This window comes from Antechinus flavipes, chromosome 2, assembly GCF_016432865.1.
Source record: "Antechinus flavipes isolate AdamAnt ecotype Samford, QLD, Australia chromosome 2, AdamAnt_v2, whole genome shotgun sequence".
Lineage (NCBI taxonomy): Eukaryota > Metazoa > Chordata > Mammalia > Dasyuromorphia > Dasyuridae > Antechinus > Antechinus flavipes.
The window spans coordinates 672,108,232-672,132,986 of NC_067399.1; the positions used below are offsets into that span (position 1 = coordinate 672,108,232).

Below are 24,755 nucleotides of genomic sequence, written 5' to 3' on the forward strand. Positions count from 1 at the left end.
GACCTCCATAGATATATTAATTTGATCGTTTTCCATGATTTACTCCTTCATCCTCCTTATCTTCAAATAAATGATCACAACATTGATCCTGCCATCATCTACAATTGGTTTTTATGTTAATAAACACCAAAATTCTTATATCTGATTATAATCATTTATTATTATTCATGTTGTTATGCCTTTTGATCCTTTCCCTTAATCTTTATTTTCATTGGGATATTCAATGTTTTTCCATCCATCAATATTTTTCTGGTTTTGACTTCACTCTCCTCCTTTTTCAGTCTTAATTCATGGATGAGGCAGTTCAATTTTTTACTTTTACACTCCTTGACCCATCATTATGTTACCAATTATGCTATTGATTACCTCCATTATCTGCTCCAATTCACACACTGTTGAACGGTGATTAACAAAGTCACAAAACCATGCTAACTGGGTACACTATAAACCTATTATCTGATCTCAACAGGGTTTTAATTTCACCAAGGTAATTTTCCTATTTCTCTCTCACTGATCTTCTTTTCCACTTCCCACAGTGAATATTCCAAATTTCTTCCCTCAAGCATTCCAGGGAACCACCATTCTTTCCAATTAAGAACTTTTAACCAAAAAAAAAAATGAGGATATCTGCTAAAAGCTGTCTTTCTTCCCTTTCCCTCATGTCAGGTCCCTATGCAGTCATTCTCCACTATCTCCTTCTTCACTCAAGTATCAAATGAAAAGTTGCCTGTCTTGTTGCTAGGGCCAACCTCATTACATGCACCCTCGATGTTTTCCTCTCTGACTTACTCCACATGTTATCTCCATTGTCACCCCACTGCCTGCTAATCTTTAATCTCTTTCTATCTACTGGTCCCATTCCTGCTTCCAGCATGTCTCCCAAATCCTAAAAGAAAACAAACAAACAAATAAAAACCAAATCCAGCCTTAGGGACTTAATAGTTGTGTGACCCTAGAAAACTCACTCTTTAAATCAGTTTCCTCATCTGCAAAATAGGGAAAATAATAATGCTTACTTGTCAAGAATGTGATGAGGATAATATAGAAGAAATAGATGGGCCTACAAACTTTCAAACTGCCCAGAGATGCTAGCTATTATTATATATGTAAAATGTGCTGCAAACTTGAGAAATGGCCCCATGGCTCTGTGATCTAATCAATATGGTTATTTCATTTTGATAATTCCCATTTAATTCATTCATACCTATCCATCCTGGAAAGCTGATGATCAAATGAAAATGATTAAAAGGAAATAACCACATTGATTAGATCACAGAGTTCCTAGGCTATTGGCCTACTATATCCCAATTCTCAATTCATTCATACTTGTCCATTCTGGAAAACTTCTATCTATATCCTTCCATCAGCTTATCCCAAACAGATCCATCAACAACCTGAGATCTCAAATTATCTTGACATTACAAATGCTACATGGATATTAGTCCTTATTATTACATTATAAGGAGAAAACTCACACATTTGGTGTTTCTGCTTTTTACTTATATTATTTTTTTATCTCCTTTGAAAGGGGGATCAGAAGTTGAAGCAGAATATTCTTGGTTTCTTTAGTGGTAATTTTCTGGCAAGGTCAGGTGGTAAGTTTTCTAAAATAGGTGGAATTTGAATTTGGGAAAAGAAATGATTTGCTGTGACAGGGCGAGATGTGTTAGATAATGTGACATTAAGAGAAACCAAACATTGAAGTTTAAGTAAGAGGAAGGGCTAGCCACTAGGCATGAGGAAACTGGTAGGAAGTCTTGAAATCTAGGCTATGGATGTCATCCTTAACCCGGCCAACAAGATGAGAAAAGATCCTCATGCTTCTGGGAAGAGTGGATGGGAATGCCTCATTACTCTCAATCTGTCAAAGGAATCTCCAACCATTCTCTTAATTGCCTAAAATTTTTTCTTTAATTTTGAGATTGCAAACATATTTTTTTTCCATCAACCTGAGACAAACCCAGGGAAGGCAGATTTGATGAGAAAACGAGACACATTCTAATGTCAATGGGACAATGTCTTCTGGGTGAACATCAGTTCTCTCCAGCTTCTTCCCCAAAATAGCAAAAGCCATTTACGCTAAGAACGTTCATTTTAGCTCTCTCTTTGCTCTCAGGAAAGGTCAGGCAAGAGCCAAGCATTTGTTCTTCACTCATCACTCAGCATCGGTCTTGCCAACTCAGACACTTCCAATCTATTTGCATGAATCATAGCCAGAAGAAAGAGATCCTGAAGTACAACATAGAAACTACTGAGTGGAGATTTTGGCAAGATTATGGGGAAAATTGCAGCCTTAAGTGATAGGACTTTTAAATGGCTTTTGATTAACTCTCTTTCCAATCATGGAAGTTGACTGGAAAGTAAATCTGTGGATTTCATTTTCTTTCTCTCTTGGAGGAGAACTTACGGATTCTAAGACTGTGACCAGAAAAAGAAATTTCTGATTTACTAGCTCTGTAGTTATGGGAAAACACATTACCTCTCTGGGCCTCAGTTTTCCTTAATTGTAAAATTGAAGAAGTGGGATCAGATGATCTCTGAGGTCCCTTTTTGAACTAAATCTATGATCCTATAATGAGCTCAAGAACTCCCTAAAGATAAAATTTGCCTTTTTTTTTTTAAAGCAAGCTATACAAGATTTATTCTGTAAATACAACTGTCCTGAAAGTCTCATGAAATCTCATAGCCAAGGAGGTTAATAAAAAATCTTTTGGAGTCTGTGAAGAGGCTGACTTAATTAGGCTCTTAGAATGAACTCTTCATGGAATATATAGAAATTAAACTTTGAATATTGCTTGCTGTATCAATGCTGCTCCCTAGTCATTTTAGCACATGAATACTAATGATAATAACAAACATTCATAGATACTTTAAGGTTTGCAAAGTACCTTCCAAATATTATTTTAACTGATGCCCACAACAATCTTGGTAGGCAGATACTATTGTTATCCCTATTCTACAGATGGAGAAATTGAGGCCCAAGTGACTTGCCCATGGGGTCACATAGCTAGTGAGTGTTTAAAACAGGATTTTCATGTTTTAAATCTTCCTCACTCTCTCACTTAACAAGCATTTATTAATGATTATAATTTATGAAGTGTTATTAAATATTTTTAATTAAATTAAGTGATTACTATGTGTCAGGCACTTTGCTAAACATTGAGCATACAGAGAAAGGTAAAAGAAGCCCCACTCAGGAAGTCACAGATGATGAGAGAACCAGCATGCAAACAACTACATGCTCCAATTCATTATCTACTGAACCATGGAGCTGCCTTTCACTGATACAGATCAATCAGTCAGTCAACAATCATTTATTAAGAACTTGTGATATAAAAGACTGGTGATATCAGCACTAGTGGGTGATACAAGAAAAGGCAACTAGAAAAGGGAATTCCTCTTCCAAAATAAGTCAGGATCTTTTTTAGATTGTGTGATTGCCTAGGTAACTGAGAAGTAAATGACTTCTCTAAGGTTACACAATCACTGGGTGTTTAGTCATTTAAAAAAATGGAACAACTTGATCTGAAATCTAGAAAACAGCATACTATTCTCAATTGTTCCACTAGAGGGAAGAGAGGTGCTTTTCTTTTTCTTTCTTTTTTTCCTTCTACCCTCTTGGAACAAGAAACATTTTTTGAGAGAGCTTATGCACTTATGAAACACGATTATGATCCAGTTAAATATGGCTCTGAAAGGTCTATAGAATCCAGTTGAACTAATGATGATCAATCAACTCATCAACAAGTATTTATTAAGCACCTACTATATTCCAGGAACTGTCCAAGTTCTGATGAATGATGAATGGTTTTTATCTTTACATAGAACATTCTCATTTCTTTCTCAAAAGACACTTTTAGGAAGTGTCTTTGGGTCCAGAAGCCTTTACAACTAAACCCGGGCAGATTGTCGTATTTAAGCAAAGTCTTATGTATAGGCTTGGTATTGAGTAACTTCCTGAGAACTAGAATATCTGAAAATTGATAGGTTCAGTAGTTAGGAAGCATCAACATAGAGTGGGAAGGATATTGGCTTGGGAGTCAAATTCTACTCATACTTGTTATCTCTGTGATTTTGGGCAAGACATACTTTTCCTTTCATTTGTGAGAGGAAAAAAATAATTTTCCCATTTGTGCACCAGTGAATTATGATGTTCTATGACCATCCCTTCATTTACTCCCTTCATTGCCTGCTTTGAACCTGAGCAGTGATTGGCTTTTCTGTAAAGCTCACACAATCTTTAAAAAAATCTGATAAATATCAGGGAAAATTAGAAGATCTTAAGGTTTCCATTTTTCAATTTCCAGAGGGATGTCACAGGGATAAGGATAATTCCAGGCTGAATCTGAAGAGCTGCCCAAAATTCTTAAAGAATGGATAATTCCCTTTATTTTGCTGCTCCTGCACATATGGGAACACTACACATCAGGCAGTCTCTCCTTTGAGAAGGCTAATGATTTCAAACATTAATTCTGACAACAGATAATAATAAAACGGTGGCTACTGAGGCCAATAAAAACTGAAAAAGATAGATGATGGCCACAAGATCACTGTACTTCCTATTTCCCACAGAAGCAGCCATGCCCAGGAGAAGATGGATGATCCAATTCCTGATTTGTTTTTGTTTTTTGGTCTTGGTCCTACAAGTGAATCTTAACTGTCAACTGTCATGAACCAACTAATTGTATATATTCCAGATTTATAAGAATCTGTCAACAGTTCTACTTTCCAAAACAGAGGGAAGGATAGATTACATAGAAATTTCCTAATGAGGCATGAAAGAAATCCTCCCTCAAAACAAAATGGATCAGCCATCGTCCTGTGACCAAAATTGTATTTTGACAGATAAGGAAAAAGAACCACTTGCAACATGATGGAGCACTGAGATTTCATGAAATTCAAGTTGGGGTATTTAAAAGTCCATCAAAGGGATTGAACTTTCCTAAGAAAGTTCTGTTTGCCCGGATTTAATGTTTTTAATTGGAAGTTTTAAAGTATTTAATAGGAAGAGAAAGCTTATTTTTTGTAGAAATGCCACTTTTCAGTATTCACATCTTCTCTCAATCCTAAACCATCCCTATGTTTTAGGGGTCAAAGTCTATATAAATCTAAGGTATATACAATTGGTTGCTTCATTAGAAAGATGAAAGCCTCTAGATGGAGCTGAAAGAAAGAAAGAAAGAAAGAGAGAGAGATCCCATCCTTTCAGTGGCTAAACATTGCTAAAGTATTTGTCATGTTCTTCTCAGGCCACTGAAGTTACCGCAAGCTAATCACTACTATTACAACAACTACTACTACAACTACTATTACGATTACTACTACTGCTGCTGTTGCTACTACTACTACTTTAACTACTACCAGTACTACTACTAGTACTATACTAATACTACTAGTACTACTACTACTACTGTTACCACCAGCACCACCACCATTCTTACTACCACTCCTCCTCTTCCTTTTCCTACTTCTTTGACCACTATTGCCACCACCACTATTCCCACTTCTCCTTCTTTTCCTCCTATTCTTCTTCCTTTTCTTTTTACTACCATCACCACCACTACTTCTAAATATTCTATATAATGCTTTATAGCTCACAAAAAGTTTTCCACATTAACACTCAAGGTATTATGTTGTCTTGTGCTAATGACCTAAGCGAGTTGAATACATTTTCCAAGCTTGATTTGAGAGATTTTCCTATAGTTTGGGGCCACTAAATAATAGCCTTCTAGTTACCTAAAGGAGTTAACACAGTTTTCAGTTCATAGTCTCACGAGATTATAGTTGCAGAGCTAGAAGGGATTTTTTGGAGGGGACATCTGGTCAATCCCTTTGTTTTACAGATGGAGAACCCATTGAGGTTAAGTGATTTACCAGATGCTGCACAGGTAATAAACATTACAGGTAGAATTTGAACTCAGATCAGCTGATTCTAGAGCCAGTGTTATTTCTACTGTCCAGTATATAGTCACTATTATTATTGATGATGACAATAATAATAATAATGTGCCTATCCTGTGCCAGGCACAGTGGATAAAAGGAAAAATCAAGCAGTTCATGCCGTCAGGAAGCTTAACGTTGCACTGGGAATTACAAAGAAGACATATGTCTGTGTCTTATGTCTTGCATAAATCATGTTTGACATGCACAGAACTCATTCTACTGGGCCACAATCACCCTGAAAATTGCATGCTCTTCTTTCTTTCTCACTTAGTAATTTAAAAAATACTAATTATTTGGTTACCTTTCATTCATCCAATTGAAAATATTGGTATTGCCATTTTAATTTGGGATTTAAAAAACCATTACTCTCTAAAAAGGATTTATGTGAAGATATTTAGTATAACATTTTCTCCTTCCAAAGGCACAAGACAATTTCCTAATAGCTCTTTGCTGAAAGATAAGTCAACTGATTATCATACCTAAAGGTCAGGTCCAGGAGAGAAAATGGTCTCTGTGATTAAGAAAATGGAAAGTCATCTGGCTCACACAGCTAATTTCTGTAGCTACCAAGATTTCTTCGTGCCTCACAGTTCAAGAAACCCATCAGCCCAAATTTCCTGATGTCAACATCTGTGCAGAATTCAGACTGTACAAGAGAAATCTAATTGGGTGACCTTTGTGATCTGAGTTTAAGAAGAAGGCTAGTCTGAAGAAACTCCGAAGTGATTTAAGGGATTAAAAATTCCTGTAGATATCATCTATGTCGAGTTTTCTTGTCGTTGCAATAGAAAGGCAAAATATGCTGACAGTGGCCATGTGGAATAATGTATGGAAAAATGGGCATAATTCTCTCAGCAACCTCTTAACTGACCTGAAATAGTCAGAGAAGAAATCTCTTTGAAGGCTACCAGATGTTCATGGTTAATAAACTACAGAATATGAAAAGTTTTCTTATTTTTCCTTCCCTGCCCATCATGAAATCAAATTAAAAAACAAAACATAAAATGGATGAAGTAAAAGTCCTTTCCAAAACACCAGCATTTTGCTGCTCCTCAAGACTGATCGAATATTACTCTTCTACTCAAAAAGCTTGAGTAGCTTCTCGTTACCTACAAAATAAAATTTCACCCCCTAATGCTGGCATTCAAGCCTTCTACAACGTGAGCCTAAGCTACATGACTGCTCTTATCTCACATCCTTTGCTTCATGGAATCTCTATCCCAGACAATCTAGTCAGTCTAATCTCCATTCCTCCAGTCCCCATTTTTGACCCATCCTCTCCCATTTCCATTCCCTTTTTCATACCTTCCTTCAGTACTACATGAACCCAATATCTCTTTAAGCACTTATATTGGGCCAGCTGAGTAGAAGGGGTGGAGAGAAGAAAAACAAGCTCTTGAGAAGATTACATTTCCTGGAAATTTTCCTACTTTCCTTCAAAGGTTCAATGATTAAAATCTGCACATTCAGCCCACAATTCTTTTCCAAGCTCTGGGTCCACACAATGGATAATGCTGACATCTCCAGCTGGATGTCCCGAGGGCATCTCCAATGCCATATGTACAAAATAGAATTTATGTCCCCCTTAAATTCACCCTTCTTCCCACCTCCCCTATTTCAGTGAAGGACTGCCCCCTTCCTTTAGTCACTCAGGCTCACAAACGGAGTCATCCTTCACCTCTCTGCTCATTCCCTTTTTCCATCATTAGTCAGTCTTCTCTCTTCTATTCCTGCCATTTCTTTCATTTCTTTGTCCTTCACTCCAATCACAAACTGCCATTCTGCTTCTTACCCCTCTAGTCTCTCAACTAGACTATTGTGAGTACTTTTTTTTTACACTTGTAAAAGAGTTTTTATTTTTTTTATTTTCAAGACATATGCATAGTTTTCAACATTCACCCTTACAAAATCTTTTGTTCCAAATTTATTTTCTCCCTTCTTTTCCCCCCACCTTCTCCCCTAGATGGCAAGTAATCCAATATATATTAAACAGATGCAGTTCTTCTACACCTATTTCCACAATTACCATGTTGCACAAAAAATCAAATTAAAAAGGAAAATAATGAGAAAGAAAACAAAAAACAAGCAAACAACAAAAAAGTGAAAATTCTATATTGTGATCCATACTCGGTCCCCACATCCTCTCTCTGGGTGTAGATGGCTCTCTCCATCACAAGACCATTGGATATGGCCTGAATCACTTTGGTGTTGAAAAGAGCCACGTCCATCAGAATCGTTGTTGCTGTGTACAATGTTCTCCTGGTTCTGCTCACTTCTCTTAGCATCAGTTCATGTAAGTCTGTGGGTGTTTTCTAGAAAGTGCCTGTCTTTTTCCTCTCTAGCTCACTCTCCATGCAGTTGACAAAATGATCTTCCTAGATCCTGCAACCATGTTACTCTCCTATTTAAAAATCTTCAAGGGCTCCTCACTATTGGTATTTAAAGCCGTTCTCAATTTGGAGCCAGCCTGGTCTTAGACTTATTTCTTATTATAAGCTCTCAGCCACTGAGTTCTAGCCAAACTGTACTTGACATTCTAGTTCCCCTTTCAGTGTCTTTGTTCAAGCTGTTTCCAGCATATGACATGTTCTTCCTTCACACTTCTACCTCTGCCTTTTCCTTCCTCTGTATCCTTTGCTCTTTTCTCACCTTCTCCCTTTCCCCTATTATTCTTGTATCTGTCCTTAGCTTCATGAAAACCCAATCCATTTGAGAGGAAGACATATAGGCTAAGTATCTTTACCTCTGCAGTCAGGGAAATGGCAAAATCTTTTTAAAAATGTCTTTTGTTGAATTGAATTGAGATGAAGTGATCTTTAACATAGATGAGCTCTTATTTTCAAAGCATTTCCAGACCTTGTGTGGGAAAGTCTGCAATAGTCACAACATGAAAGTTTTCCTTCCCCTGAAGAGAAAATGGAGGTGCAGAGATACATTTGCCTGTCAAAACCCACTTAACAAGTCTGCAGCATACTAATTCACAATTCTGCCAGTGAGGAAGGTGTGGACACAACTGTATTCTCTGGGATATATGGCCACATAGAGAGCTTTTAAAGAGATCTGCTACTGAGAAGAAATTAACACATGGCACTTGGAACCTCCAAAATCTTTTATCAAAGAAAAAAAATGTCTTCCTCCTGGATGTGTATCTTAAAAAATGGGTCACACACATTAGCCCTGACATGGCTGAACAAGAAATACCTTGATTTTCTTTCTTGTTAGAGGGAGATTTATCCTGATGACAACCTGTCAGCATGGGTAGCCCTAGTACTGACTGCCCACCTTCTCACAACCTCCACATCCTGTGGACTAGAATATGAAAGAGAAAAAATATTTCTGCATGTCATCTTCTTCATTCAGGACCAACTGGGACAATCTTTTCCAAACTCCAGTCCTTTTTTCCTTCAGTAAAGTGATGTCTTTTGAATTGTCCAGGTAATGAAGCTGTCTTTGACTATGGACCCTAATATGGTTCATCAAGGCCTGATTGAGCCCTCAGGCCTAAGATAATACTAGGCAGTGCTCAATGTTCTCCTGGCTTAAATGGTACAAGGGAGGGATTTGGGAAAGGGATATTAGCAAACTGAATTCCCATCATAGGAAACAAAAGTCCCTCTGAGCTCATCTCCCTGAAATCCCCTTTTAGTGAGGAGAGGATGTTGGAAATAAATGGAGGTGAAATGGTGATCTTTCTTCCAAAGTACCGAGTGCCTGAACATGATTAATGAAGGTCAAGATTGCAAGGCCTGAAGGTTTAGGAAACTGAGAGGCTCCCACTGTGGGCTGCAAAATCTCATGACTTTAAGAGGTATTTAAGTTTCAAGAGACATTTATTTCTAAGTCATGTGTGATCCTTGGGATCAACTTTGTATGGATTGGGACATATCACACAAGCCTGATTTTCAAAAGCTCCAGGGAAGTCAGTTCCCTTGGCAGGTGAAAGCTCAAAGAAACCTTCTCTGTGTTGGATGAGGAGAGTGACCAAATCATTGTCATTGAGCAGTACACATAAGAGTGCTCCTTAAAGGGATGGTTCATCTTCCCCATTAGAATGGAGGCTTTTTGAAGGCAGAGATTTTCTTGAATCTTTGTATTCTCAGCACTTAGCATAGTGCCTGGTATATAATAAGGGCTTAATAAATGCTTTTTCATTCATTCATTTATTCATTCATTCATTCATTTCTTGTAATACGACAAAACATGGTGGCCCTCAGCTTCAGAGAATAAGAGTCCTGCCAAATATATAATTATGTTACTTCACTAATAAACTCTTGCATTATGGTGGACTTTTATATCAGGGCTTTTATAAATCTAAGTTTCCTGATTCTCGGAATCCCAAAGCTGGAAGGGTCCTAAAGGACATCTAACCCCTTGTGTACCATCGCATACATTTCCTGACTCAGTCTTTTCCAGCTAAAAACATCTGGGTTTACTGGAGTTATAGAGAAATGTGTGGGAGAGTCTAAAGCTGTGATTCCACTGATGCAGGCAAAGTTTTTCATCAGACAGATTGAAAGGTCCCCTATCACCAGAAGTCTTCAGAGTTGGGGCGAGGCACAGAGACGGTAAGTGATGTACCTAAAATCACCCACGTCAGAAGGGTCTGAGGCCAGATTCCTATTCTGGAGGTCTGGAGGAGAAGACTGTATTTGGGCAAACCATTTCCTGTCTAAGTGCCCATTCACCTCTCTGCCTAATTTTGGGGGAGTCTGGGGGATGAAAAATTGCCTCTTCATTTGAGGGGGTTTTTAGAAATCCGGGTCTAGACCAAAAATATGCACATTTGTACACACAGCACGTCAGTTGCTATACAGAATGATGAACACCAATACGTCTTCCCTTGGGCCCATGGCTGCCTTTGTCAATGTCTTCATTTTTCCTACTTTATTTTTTAAAATCAGAAGCCCAGGTTGGCTAATTAAAAGCAATAAAGGGAAGCTTTAACATGTCTCCAAGGTAAAGTCCCTGTCAAGTATAATTTTCCATTAAGGAAATTTATCTTATGAGACATGTTCTTTTTAGTTTAGATTGGTGAGCTCAGAAAGTAAATTAAACTGAGATCCTAAGCCCAGAGCTCCAAAGCTGGAAGAGACCTCAGAGACCTCATATTGCAGATGTGGAAACTGAAGCTGAGAAAGTACAGTGACTTCTGGAAGATCATATATGTTGTAAACAGCAGAAATGGGATTTGAATTCAGGTCTTTGACTTCAGAGAAATAATATTCTATGGTAGAAGAAATGTGTTTTTTATTGAGCAGTTGTATGATTGTGAGCAATTCATCTAAGTTCTTGGACCCTTACTTTCATAATCTTTAAATGGGATAATAACATCGATGGTATCTGCATCCCAGTCTTGCTATGAAACTCTAAAGAGATGATCTACCAATCTGTTTAGCTCTCTGTATATCTCTATTTCTTTTTTCTGTCCCTCTGTCTTTCTATAATTCTCTTCAACATTTAAAGCATTATTTATCTATGTGGTATGTGCTATTATGTAATTTTTCATTAATTTGAAAGATTATATGATATTATCATCATTTGAGAGCATTGGATGAGCTGACATTTCTATAGGGTTTTAAAACTCATGAGGCATATAGGGTGATCATCTCATAGCTCTTGAGGTAATCTGGGCCAAAGTCTTCACTTTAAATATAAAGAAATTTAGTCTCAAAGAAGTCATGACTCTACTTTGTTCTAGATAAAAGAACTAGTTGTATTGGGTAGAAATTTTCAAAAATAAATTTTGTTTGTTATAAGAAAAAACACCTTCATAATCAGATATTCCAGGGGGAAATGAAACTTTGGACTCTCCCTTATCCCATTGGAGATGTCTAAGCTCATCTGTCAGGAATATCATCGACAGGGATTTGGATCAGGGATGTGTATTGGGAATCCTTCTCAGCTCTGAGATTGTATGACTGGTCAGTGGGTTTCTTCTGATCGAAAAAGACATTACTTTGTTGGAATCAAGTACAATTTGTCCAAATACGACTGATCAGACCAGTAGGAACTCTGAAGGATCTACCATAGTTTGGGCACCAATAGTCCATCTGAACATTTGGAGTGGAGATTCTCTAATTTTGCACATCTGACTTTTTTTTTTGAGCTACTTTAATTCTGGGTCACTCACCGAGCACACGGCCTTCTTTGATGCGAGTGTACCATGTTGGGCAGCCCAGGGCCAATGTTTGTTTGTCTCACAATATGGTTCTAAGAAACAACTCAGACAGACTTCTTTCACTTAAGCCAATCATGAAGGTTCATCTCTTGAGCAGTTTAACTAAGCAAAACTTAAAAAGACTGCTTATCCATAATAGGAATAACCTCCTCACTGGTTTAATGACCATAGGGAGTGAAGCAGTTTCAGAATCATTCTCTTATCTGGATCTACAGAGACAGCCTTAGTTTTGCCAAGAGGTCATAGATTTTCACAAATAAAGCCTTAGGAGTTCATTTCACATGCCTATTCTATGGGAATATTCCAGTTATTTCTTCTCTGACACTCTTAGTACCCAAGAAGTTTTCAGCAACAGAAAACAATACTTGTTATTTTTTTTTTTTACATTTGAATCATATTACATTGTGTTAAAGGACAAACGGGTTTTTTTCTTGATAGAATACAGTAGAAACAATGTTTTTTTTTTTTTTTTTTTTTTTTTTTTTTTTTACAAAGTAATCCATTCTCCAGCCTATCCTATTCTTATTCTACCCCACAAATATTTAGCGAATTTGGTACTGTGGAAATAGCCCTAGATTTGGAATCAGAGGAAGTGAATTCAAATTTCCTTTATGCTACTTTTTATCTGTGACTCTATGGGGAAACTATTTAACCTTCCTGGCCCTCAGTTTCCTCTTCTGTAATGTGAAATGGTTGGATTATGTATGACACTTGTAAGGAGTCAGCTAGCTTGAAATTTTGATTCCTGAGATTTCTTAAGTGGTTCCTCAGCAAAAGGCAAGGGCAGAGCTGGTATTGGCAGCTAGGTGGTTCAATTCCTAAAGCATAAGCTCTAGAGACAGGTAGACGCGAGTACAAATCCAGCCTCAGACATTTAGTAGCTGTGTGGCTTTGGGCCAGTCATTTATTCTGTCTATCTCAGTTTCCTTATCTGTAAAATGATGATAGTTAGAGCTTCTAGTGGTCCTTAACTACTTGGTGCCCCTAGGCAAATCTCTTAGACAATAAGTTACATCAGGGTCATTAATCTGAATCTACATTGTTGGAGGGAATTTCCATAGCTGGACTTTTCTAGATGTTTATGGAATAGTAAGATCTCCTAAATCTCTCTCTCTCTCTCTCTCTCTCTCTCTCTCTCTCTCTCCTCTCTCTCTCTCTCTCTCTCTCTCTTTCTCTCTCTCTCTCTCTGTCTGTCTGTCTGTCTCTCTCTCTCTCTCTGTCTCTCTCTCTCTCTCTCTCTCTCTCTCTCTCTTTCTCTTTCTCTCTGAATCTGTCTCTCTTTCTGTCTTTATGTCTCTCTCTCTTTCTTTCTGTCTCTCTCTTTCTCTTTTTCTTTCTTTGCCTCTTTCTGTTTCTGTCTTTCTCTCTATGTCTCTGTGTGTCTCTGTATCTGTCTTTGTGTGTATGTGTGTCTCTTTATAAATCCTTGAAGATTTCCTGCTCTCAAGGAGTTTCTAAGCCAATATGGGGGTGAAAGTCTGTGGGCAATGGGTGACACAGATCTTTAGAGAATTTCCCTTATTAAGATTACCCTGGGTTTCGTTATAATCCCGAAGAAATTAGGGAGAATGTCACTCTGCCTGTGCCTTCTGATCTTGGGAAAACTGAAAAAGCTTAAAAACAGCAGGGAGGGGGATGTGTGCTTAAGGCTTAGAAGGGCAGATATGACTGACAGCCAGGCCGACACAAGAGTACATTGTTAACTTGCTTGGCTGACTAACGAAGCTGTGGCTCAGTGTGCTGCTCCCCCTTGGGGAGAAGTTCACCTCATTTCAGCTTGCTTCAGTTCTGAGATTCTCCTCTGCACTGAGATTAGCGTGCTAATCTTGCCTAGCTCAGTGTGACCAGCACAGTGGGCTTTTAAACAAATGCTGAGATGAGTCAAGTTTTGCAGATAATCTCTGAAACTACAAACCCTTTCAGGGCAGGAGCACATCTTCCTCTCATATAAGGTAGAGACTCAGTGTCTTCCTGGAGCTTAATGGCACTCAGCAATAGCCAGAAAGAAGATCAAGTAAGGAGGGATGGTTCCCCCTAACAATCAGGCAAAGGCATCCAAACAAATCAATTTTTCTAGATGAAGCTGATTTATGGTGTCTAGTTTTACAGACTTTTAGATCTGAACATGGGAGATGGTTGGGTTATATCCAAACTGTCCCAAACTGATGTGTTCAATCTGTTCTGTATATATGATTCCTTCATATGTATAGATGTATGTGTATATGTTCATCTATATATATTTCATTTATATGAACTTTCACTAAAGAATTCATATATATATTTATTTGAAGGGACATATATATGTGTGTGTATATACACATATACATATGATCCCTTCAAATGTCACGCTGACCCAGAGGGGTGTTATATGTGAGCCAGAGAACCAATGCATTAAGTAATAGCAATGAATAGGCTAAGACAAGTCATTTCTGACCCTCATGTTTTACCTATCCTCATTTCAAATGATTTCTTCTAAATAAACGAATGCTTTCTTTTGTTAATTTGGGATGAAGCAGTTAGGTAGCACAATGGAGAGAGTGCCCAGCATGGCATCCAAAAGAAACATCTTCCAGAGTTCAAATCTGGCTTCAGATACTTCCTAGCTGTGTGATTCTAGATAAGCTGCAAATCCCTTTTCCTTCAGTCTCCTAACCTGCACCGTAAGCTGGAGGAGGAAAAAGCAACCACAACAGTCTCTTTGTCAAGAAAACCCCAATGGGATCAGAGGGAATAGGACGTGACTGAAAAACGACTGAACAACGAATACAAAGGAAAAGTAAAACTGAGTCAATATTGACTAAAATTTGATCTCATGAGATGGGACTTTAAATTCATCTCAACAAGAGCTCAATGAAGTCCATGTCCCTCTATATCTAACTTTAAACCAGAGATACAGCTTAACCACAACAAACACTAACTCATATTTCAATACTGCTTTAAGCTTTGTAAAGCATTTTTCTTCAAAATATGGCTGAGAAGCACATTCTGGAGATATAATTATTCTCATCTTATATGTGAGAAAACTGAAATTCAAATGCCATCAAGTGACTTGACAAAAATCATATAGATAGCAAGCAAGTCTTGAAAGTGGTGGGTGAGTGCAAGTACAAATGTATGACTGGCAATTTAAAAGAAGAGCGACTTTAAAAGAATGGCGAGTCTTCTTAAAAGTTAAAAAAAAATCACCTAATTGTTTTATTTTGAAAATCTTGATTTGTCCATATTGTATTTGCCTAAGTCAGAGTATTTTACCTTTATCTTAAATTAATTCACAAACTCCTTCTCTTTCAACAAGTTACCATCTCTGTTTCTTATCCCACACACTTGCTTTTATGCACATGGGTGCACACGTACATACACACACTTACACACACACACCCTGATTACTTTCATCACTGAACAGACACAAAACTGTTGTCAGCCCGAGCTCATTGATGTGATGCAAAGCTATGTAATTTATATTTAAAATTTAATTTGGCTTCATGTTTTACTCAGTATCAAGTATTAAATTCATTACATGATTCTTGGAAGGTTTGGTAACTTTGGCAGTGTGCAGAGCTCTCAGGGTGGGGAGTCCTTGGGAGTGTCCCTAGGCTCAAAGAGATTAAGTGATTCATCCAGTATCATTCAGCAAGCATCTGACAGAAATTATTGTTGATAACCAATGACTTGGGGAGATTCAGATTTCCCCCTTTTTCTTAGATCATTTAAAGACCTCAGTCTTTGAAGGTTCCACTAACCCTTTTTTCTATCCAGACCCCTCTCCCTAGAGGAGGGAGCTATTGTGTTTTACTCCACTTGGATGAGGATAAAATTTTGGAATAGATGGCCCAATAGATGGGATAATTTAAGAAGTACATGACATAATCAAAGCTCAGGTTCAACCCCTCACTATAATATTCATTCTCTCATTAATTGTTAACTAGTAAGAATTGATTGTCAACTAGTAAGAATTGATTGTCAACATGGGAAACACCTGCTTTTCACAGGGCAGAAAAATTGTGAGAATGGAATCACAAAGGTCTTTGGTCTAAGAGAGGAATGGCCAAATGATCATCTTTTTATTGATAACATCCTAGAATAATAAGCAAAATGATTAAACTACCAAGAAATTCACTATATATCCGAGGAGATGTCCTCAACTCCAAGTCCATATCTCTACCTATTACATCACAGTCATGGCAAACCTCAGGAGACATTAGAGGCACATTTTTGGTCTTATTGCCTATGGTACCTACATTATTTCCTACAATATTTTCAAAAATTCTCTGATTAAAAAAATCAATAGAACTGCTAGCAAAGGTATATCAATTCATAAGAAAATAGGAAGGTTTTTCCAAAGATTAAAAAAAGGAGAAAAAATAGTAAATCAGAGTTGAAAAAATATGCTAGTTTAATATATCTGTATATTTATTTCAAAAAATTAAAAATAAGAAAAAATAAGAAAAAGATAGCATATTTATGGTATTTTAAGGTTTCCAAAGGGCTTTAAAATATTATTTCATTTTGTCCTTAAAACAACCCTAGGAAGGAGGTGCTATTATTATTCCCATTATAGAGGTGAGGCAACTGATACAGGCTAAATGGCTTGTCTTAGTTTACTTTGCTAGTAAGTGTGTAAGGGTGAATTCAAATTCAGGCCTTCCTGACTCAGAGCTCTGGATTCATTACAATACCTAGCTGCCTCTTTTAGATTCTCTGCGGGGAGCCCAGTACAGCAAAGTTAGTACATACAGAAATACATAGAAGCATGACTAGAATGGAGATAGTGACAAGGCTTTAAGTCAACGTTTTCCACCAGAAATTAATTAAAGTAAAATCTACTGGGAATTCTAAATTTGATACAGGACAGCAAGAAAAGATAATATCATCAAGAAAAAATTAAATTAAATTAAATTTTAAAATAAAAGGTAAAATGGCCTAATGTCACCCTCAAATTAAAATGGATAAAGTTGGGAAAAGAAAACTCTCATTATGTGAGATTTGTCATCGGTGTCCTTCACACGGACTCAGGCACTCTCTCACATTAGATTCTAATGTAAGGAAGTAATTTAAAAAACATGCCGATAATATGATTTTGAAATCTCCCTTCTGGACTTCTTTTTTTTTTTTTTTTGCAAGCAGAATAATTATTTCCTAGTAATCTCTTCCAATGCTCTTAAGCCCCAAGTGAACCTGTGACGATAACAACAAATCTCTAGAATTTGGCTTGAAAATCATCCAATATATTTTTCTGAACAGATTCTGGCTCCGTTATAGTAGTGAAAATGGTCTGATTTCTATCCCTCAGTGCTCTTTCTCATTCAAATATAAAACCATGTGGGTTTGTTTCTGCTTTTTGTCAGAATCTCCTCCAAGAAGCATGTTCACAAACACAAATTTAGTCTTTTGGGGTCTATGCACATAAGATACTGCCTTTTAAAAATTGATCAACTCCTGCCCAATCAATACTGATTTTAGTCCTTTTTTTCTTCTGGAACATGTTTCCACGTGTCACAGGCTCTTGGGGGTAATTGAAACTCTTCCGTTCCCTGAGCAAAAATAATTCTGGCTTTGAACTAAGGCTTATCTACAGACTACTGAAAAAACTCTAGTCAGTTTTGAAAAATCAGTCAATCCTCTTCACACAGCTGGTTTGCATGACATTTAATGCTTGAGTTGAATGAAGGAATACAAGTTTTGACTGGGATGACTGGTTTGTAGGACTTTGTCATGTCTTTTTAAAATCATACAACCTAAAGTCTTGTATGTATCTTTCAGAGAATTTAAACCTAATCATTAAAATTATTATTATAATAAATATTATCATTTTATTATAATTTTATTAAAATTTATTATATTATTATGAACATAAAATAATTATCATATTATTATAAAAATAAAATTATTTTCTAAAAAGTCAAATTACTTCAAGTCAGATCTAGTTTTTGTTAAATTTAGAAAATGCAGTAGGTTTTTATCTTAAACTAATAATCTGTAAGAGTTTAGGCAAAGTGGATGAAATCTTTTTCGACAACATATGTCTCTGTGTTTATATCTATTAATCATCTATCTCTCAGTGTCTCTATTATCTATGTAGTTATCAACTTATCTGTAATTTCTCTGTATTTCTATATCTATCCCATTTATTTCTGTCATTTTCTGTCTCTATGTCTCTCTATTTACTAAATGATCACCCAGACATTCACCCATCTCATGTCATTTATTTTGGGAGGTGCTAAAATGTACTCGTGATGACACCATTTAAAATAAGGATTTTGAGAATCCTCATACCAAAAAAAAAAAAAAAAAGCTTTTCTCTAGAAATTACAAATCTTATAGGAGAATTTAATATCCCTCACATAATAATTTCTGAAAATACTTTTCATGGGCTAAAGTTTTTAATTTGATTTATTTTGTATTATTTATATTGGATTTTAGAGCAGTAAATTTTCCTTCCTGATAAATATACGTATATGTATGTATAGATATATACATATGTGTATCTATATATATTTATCTATATACACATATGTTTGTATCTGCAAACACATATATACTAATAGCTCTGTTCATGGAGCAAGGCCCTTGCTAATATATCAATCACACTGACTAATATTTATTTCAGCCTGTATATGGCTTTTTTCTTCTTCTCAACTCACGATGGGGCTCAGCAGGGTTATTCCCATAATTTATTCCTCTCTGTCAGAAATGCTGTTTTTCATAATTTTGACAAATTATGTCCTTAACATCTTGTGATTGCCCGCCAATGTTAGATGAGATCAAGATTAACACGAAAGAGATCTGTGGTGACTTACTTTGCCTTTGCCTCCGCGTCTTCATAGGCCTTATTAGAAACGTCATCCAAGCCTCCGATCAAATGCTTGAAGGAGCTGCAGAAACAAAAGGACAAGGATCAGGAAAAGGGCACTAGGAGGAGAAGTGGATTCATTTAGGGCCTGAGATGGAAGAGCAGACGTCTCCTTGGGAGGGGGAAATCCCAGGTGAAGCAACTTCCGCCACAGAAGCAGGCGATGGACTCTTCCAACTTGTGGCTTTGAGAAATGCTTGGTAGCACCAAGTGGTTGGGGTGATTATCTAGGCTACCCTACAGCCAGAAGTGCGGGAGGCAGGATTTTCTGGCTTGGAGAACAGCTCTCTATTCACTAGGCAACACTGTCTCTCATATATTATATAAATAATAGTAACATAAAGATATAGATATGCACATGTGTACATGCATGTATGTGCAGAACAGCATATGTTATAGAAAATGTGGGGGTTTGTATATATAGGTATGGCATATTAGTATATTTCATATACAGATTTATATATATACATATATTTATGTAATCCATTTATGTACATGTATAGCATAATAGTATATTTCAGATACAGATTTTTATATATGAATATATGTAATCTATATATGTACATATATAGCACAATAGTATTTTTCATCTACAGATTTATATATATAATCCATATGTGTACATATATAGCATAATAGTATACTTCAGATAAAGATTTGTATATATGAATATATATATTCATATAATCCACACAATAATAGTAATAATAGATAACATTTATATAGTGAATTCAACATGCCAGGCAATGTGATTTGCATCGATTATCTCATTTGATCCTCACAACAAACCTGGGATATAGCTGCTGTTATATATCCATTTTCTAGGTGAGGAAACTGAGGCAAACAAAAGTTAAGTGATTTGACTAGGATCACACAGCTAGCAAGTGCTTGAAATTGCATTTATAACTCAGGTTTTCCAGAGTTCTTATCAAATACTCTATCTTCGGAGCCACCGGCTGTTCCTATTATATTTCATATATGAATAAGATTAATTATATATGTATATACATTGATAGTATATGTGTATATATGGCCTAGTTATTTATATCCCTACATATGTGTGTGTATGTATATATATATATACATATATATATATATATATATATATATATCTTATGAATATAATATAGTTAAGCATAAATCTACATGCCTTTTTTGATAGCATATTTCAGATATACATTCCACATTTGAACTCTGGAAGGTGCTTCTTTCCAATTATATTATATACAGTAATGTCTCTGTGTGTGTATATATATGTATGTATGTGTGTGTGTGTGTATATATATATATATATACACACACATACATACATATATATACATATATACATATATATGTATATATACACATATACACACACATGATATATATAATATATATATATATGTACAGATATGCATTCAGATGTACAATATAGATATACAATACAATAATGGAAATAATAGTACATTACATATATATAATGTATATATATGTATGTATGTATATATATATATTCACACACATTCTGTGTGTGTGTTCATGTGTGTAAATGATAATACATTTCAGATACAGTTGCAGTTTTTTTAAGGTTTGTAAAATACTCTCTTCTCTCACATTGCATTCCCATAAAGACGCTGTGAGGTAATTTCTTAGCAGCAAAATGTACTTTGAATCCTCATTAGAAATATTAGGCTAACAAAAGCTAATCTGTAGCTAAGGATATAGCTTAGGAAAACCATAGCAAAGGAATTATTAGAAAGTAACTTATGCAAATAAGATCTGGGGAAATCAAATGTTGTTTCTAAATAAAACTTGTTTTGAAATGATTCCAATTGGTCTAATCATAGCTGAGTGTGCAAGCCAGTGAAACGGTTTTTAAGAATCCCTGGGGGGTTGGTCAACACTTCTTGGAGTGAAAGCAGTTCCCAGGGAGCTTTTACCAAAGCTAGGGTCAAATGCTCTGCAACTTAAGATAATCTGAGCACTGAGAGGGAGTGTGTCTGACCCAAAGTCACACAGCTTGGAGGTATCCTGGCAGGCTCGAAGTCTAATGTGTTTGTCTTCAAGGTCAAGTTTCCATACATGATGTCATGCTATTTCTTGTATAGTATGTCTATGTGTAACTATATATATATATATATAATATATATATATATATATATATATATGCACACATACAGAAATGCATGTATGTATATATGTACATGCAATTCCCCCAAAATCTTAATGCAGTTTTAATCTTTAATAATTTCAGATGCATAGAAGCTCTAAACTTAAGAAATTTGAAAGACTAATTATTAAAATCCTAAAATATCTATATATTTCCTATAAATGTTCAACATGATCACCATCTTCTGTTACATATTGCACAGGTTGATATTTGAACTGTCCAAATTTTTATCTGCTGAAGTTCAGTGACTGAAAGGATTGCATTTGTAAGTCCAGCCTTGGGCAAACCCAGAGAAGGAAGTATGGACAGTATGTGATGGTTTTGATGAGACTCCACAAAAAGAAACCCAGGGGAGATGGCTCAAAAGATTGCGTGCCAAGGAAGAGAACTTTCTCTTCCCAGATCTGACAAATGTCATCCAGAAACTGTTGCACATGTGATGCTTAATTCTAAGTTTATTATTCAAAACTCACAAAAATAAATGAAAAGGAAATTTAAATGAATATGGTTTTAAAGGATTTTTTGGTAAGATTGTGCATTTATAATTCTTAAGTTATTAAAGCTTAAAACTGAACAGAGATTTTTGAGACACCATACACATACATATCGACACATAGATATGTAAATATTAGTATATTTAAGATATACATTGGTTATATATGCATATATTATAGTAATATATTTCATAAATAGCTGTAGATATAGATATAGGTTTGTATCTCCATATTAATTATATATTTGAGACATAAGTTAATTATAGATCTAACTTTTTATATATAATGATAGTGTATTTTATGTATAAATATAAGTACATTTAACATTTGCAGAGCACTCTATTTATTCTCATTTAATCCATATCATGAACCTATGAGAGAATACTACATCCACACTAGGAACCTGAATTTTAATGGTGTGACAAACTCCTATGTGACAATCCCTTTCCATTAGCACAAATTGTAACTCTAGTCTACAAGTCGGTGTCTAAATTTCTTTAGGCACGAAGAGGTTACTCAGGAACCCACAACCAGTAAAGGTCAACAATAAGTTTTGAGCATGGTTCTTCCTAGCAGCAAACCCAGCAGCCTAGCCCCTATAGTCTACTGCCTGTGTGCATATTAGTCTATCATAGGCCTCATTTTATAGATGAGGAAACTAGAGATATGAACTGAATTGTCTTAGATCCTCCTTCTAAATCCCAGGAAGGAGATCAGATCAATGGGGTATTTCACCTTTCTTTGTATTCCCAGCATGCACACAGTTAGTGCTTAATAAATACTTGTTGCTCTTAGTGTTGATAACCATTAGAGGGTTGTAGAAGCAGTATAATCAGTAGTAGAGTGGAAAAATCCTCCTGGGTCCCTCCCTCTATGCAAAATCAATCCATCAGCAGATATTTATTAAGCACTTACTGTATACCAGGGCCTGTGCTAAGTGCAGGGTAATATTTCTTTCCCCCCTCCATGAGAACCTAACATTTTACAAACAACATGTATACAAACACATCCTCATATATAAAACTATATACAAACACACAAAATCAATATAAGATCTTTGGGCAGGAAGAGTACCAGAACAATACCAAAAAGCCCTCTCCTTCATTCCACAGCACTGATTTTGCACACATGTACAAGCACTGTCTTTCCCCTTTGCAGACATTAAGATGAACTATTACCTTACAAGCACGGTCCCTGATCTCTCAAGAAGCTTATATTCTGCTGAGGGGGATACGATGTTCACACAGGTCAATGGGACAATAAAAGGCAAAGAGGGAGGGGGGCAATACAGAAATACAAGGAGTATTCGAGGAGGGGGAGAGCATTTTTAGCTAGAGTAGCCAAGAAGATGGAAGATGGGCGTCCGCAGCTTGTGGCAAATGGCTTTCCTAAATTCCTTTGTTCTTTCTTGAGAGTTAGCAAATCCAATTCCCCCAGACAGCTGAATGAGACATGCTCTGTCAGTGGGGTCTTCGCCCTTTGGGAGGCTGATTTCATTCCCCTGTGTCCTAATGACAGTTATTAGTGCAGTGAAGCGGGGATTGGCTAAATTAGCCTCCTAGGGGCTCCCAGACACACTGTGGGACGCTCGCGGCTGCCGCCGCCAGATTTTCGGCTCGCTAGGAAAGCATCTTGCTGAGAAGGTGACCATAAGTTTCTAATGGAAATGGGGAGGTGAGGCTCGAGGGAAATGAGAATTCTCTTATTTTAAATGATAAAGATTTCGGTTTCATAAATATGTAAACCATATTAGCAATTCTGTCCCATGAATGAAAGGGGGAAAGTTATGAGAGCTGAGATCTGAGTGATTTGAAGTTGATGAAGCCATCTATTTTTCTTGTACAAGACAACCGTGTGCAGCAGGTATTATCAACCTCATTTTATAGCTGAGGAAATAGAGTTCCAGAGAGGTCATGCGATTTGTGCAGTTACACAGATATTAAATACTAATAATAGAATTTGAATTTTGGGCTTTTGGATTCCATTCCTCTGTTCGTGAGGTCAGGCTGCTACGTCTGTAAATATTATTCATGATATTACTAAAATTTCACTTTTGGTGGTGGTGGGGACCGTCAGTCAGTGAGTATTTCTGAAGTGCTTATGACTTGCTAGGTACTGTTCCAAGCAATGGGCTCACAAGGAAAGGTTATAAACAAGCTCTGTCCTCAAGGAGTTTTCATTCCTGTGACAAAGACAATGTATAAAATAATTAGGTAAATCCTGGATATACAAAAAATGGAAGGCAGGTCATCTGAGAAGGGAAGGTGCCATTACCAAGGGAACCAGGAAAGATTTAATGTAAAAAGGAAGATTTGAGCTCAATCTGGATGAAAACCAAGATCCTAAAAGAAGAGACAAGAAAGGTCTTCAAGGAAAGAGCGACAGTCGGGCAAAAGCATGAAGATGGGAAACGAAGTCCTTTCCTTGAGAAATGAAGGTCCTTCCCTTTGATCCCATAGTTCTCCCCGTGCCTTATGTAAATGTAGAATTTTGAGAATCAGATGTCAAATGGGACTGTCTTTGGAAAGAACTATAGAGATCTTGTAGCCCCCAAATGCTACATTTTACATCTGAGGAAACTGAGATCCAGTAAAGTGAAATGATACATTCTTAGTCTCTCAGCTAGTTAGTAGCAGTCTAACATTCAATTTTGCTACTCACACCAGGGCTCTCATTATGGAAAGGATACTACCCAATGGCATCTGGTTCTTTCTAAAGAATGTCTTAGATAAGCTGATTTCTCTCTTCAGGAAAACAACAACTTCTATGTGACTGCACAAGCATTTTCTTCAAACTGTCCTGTGATTTAGTATCTTGCAAATGTTTAAAAGCCATAGGAAATAAGGGAAAGTTAAGCTGAGAAAAGGTCATTGCTCATCTGGTGGAGACTGGCGTGGAGGTGGCCTTTTGAAGACTTAGGGAGTTCCCAAAAGACCACAGAAGAAATTTCCCACTGGCCTCTTATTGGCAGACAAGGCTTTCTGACTTCCAGTGTCTGGCTGAAGCCCTAGGCTTTGCTAGAACTCCACAGATGCCCTCTGGGACATCCCTGTTGGAAAAGAATAAAAGTACATACATGCCCATGAAAAGGCGGCCTCCACATGAAAGGACTTCATCATTGGGGAAACATTTTAAAGA

General features: G+C 36.6%; 1 protein-coding gene across 2 annotated transcripts in view; it reads right to left on the minus strand.

Annotated features, from left to right (window-relative positions):
- The window catches only part of PRKG1 (protein kinase cGMP-dependent 1), a 1,210,064-nt gene that overhangs the window by 113,760 nt on the left and 1,071,549 nt on the right, over positions 1–24,755 (minus strand). For both annotated transcript variants that reach the window (XM_051982636.1, XM_051982637.1), the window contains one exon: positions 18,919–18,993. In XM_051982636.1, the coding sequence (XP_051838596.1) occupies positions 18,919–18,993 (75 nt within the window). The remainder of the gene's footprint in view (positions 1–18,918; positions 18,994–24,755) is intronic.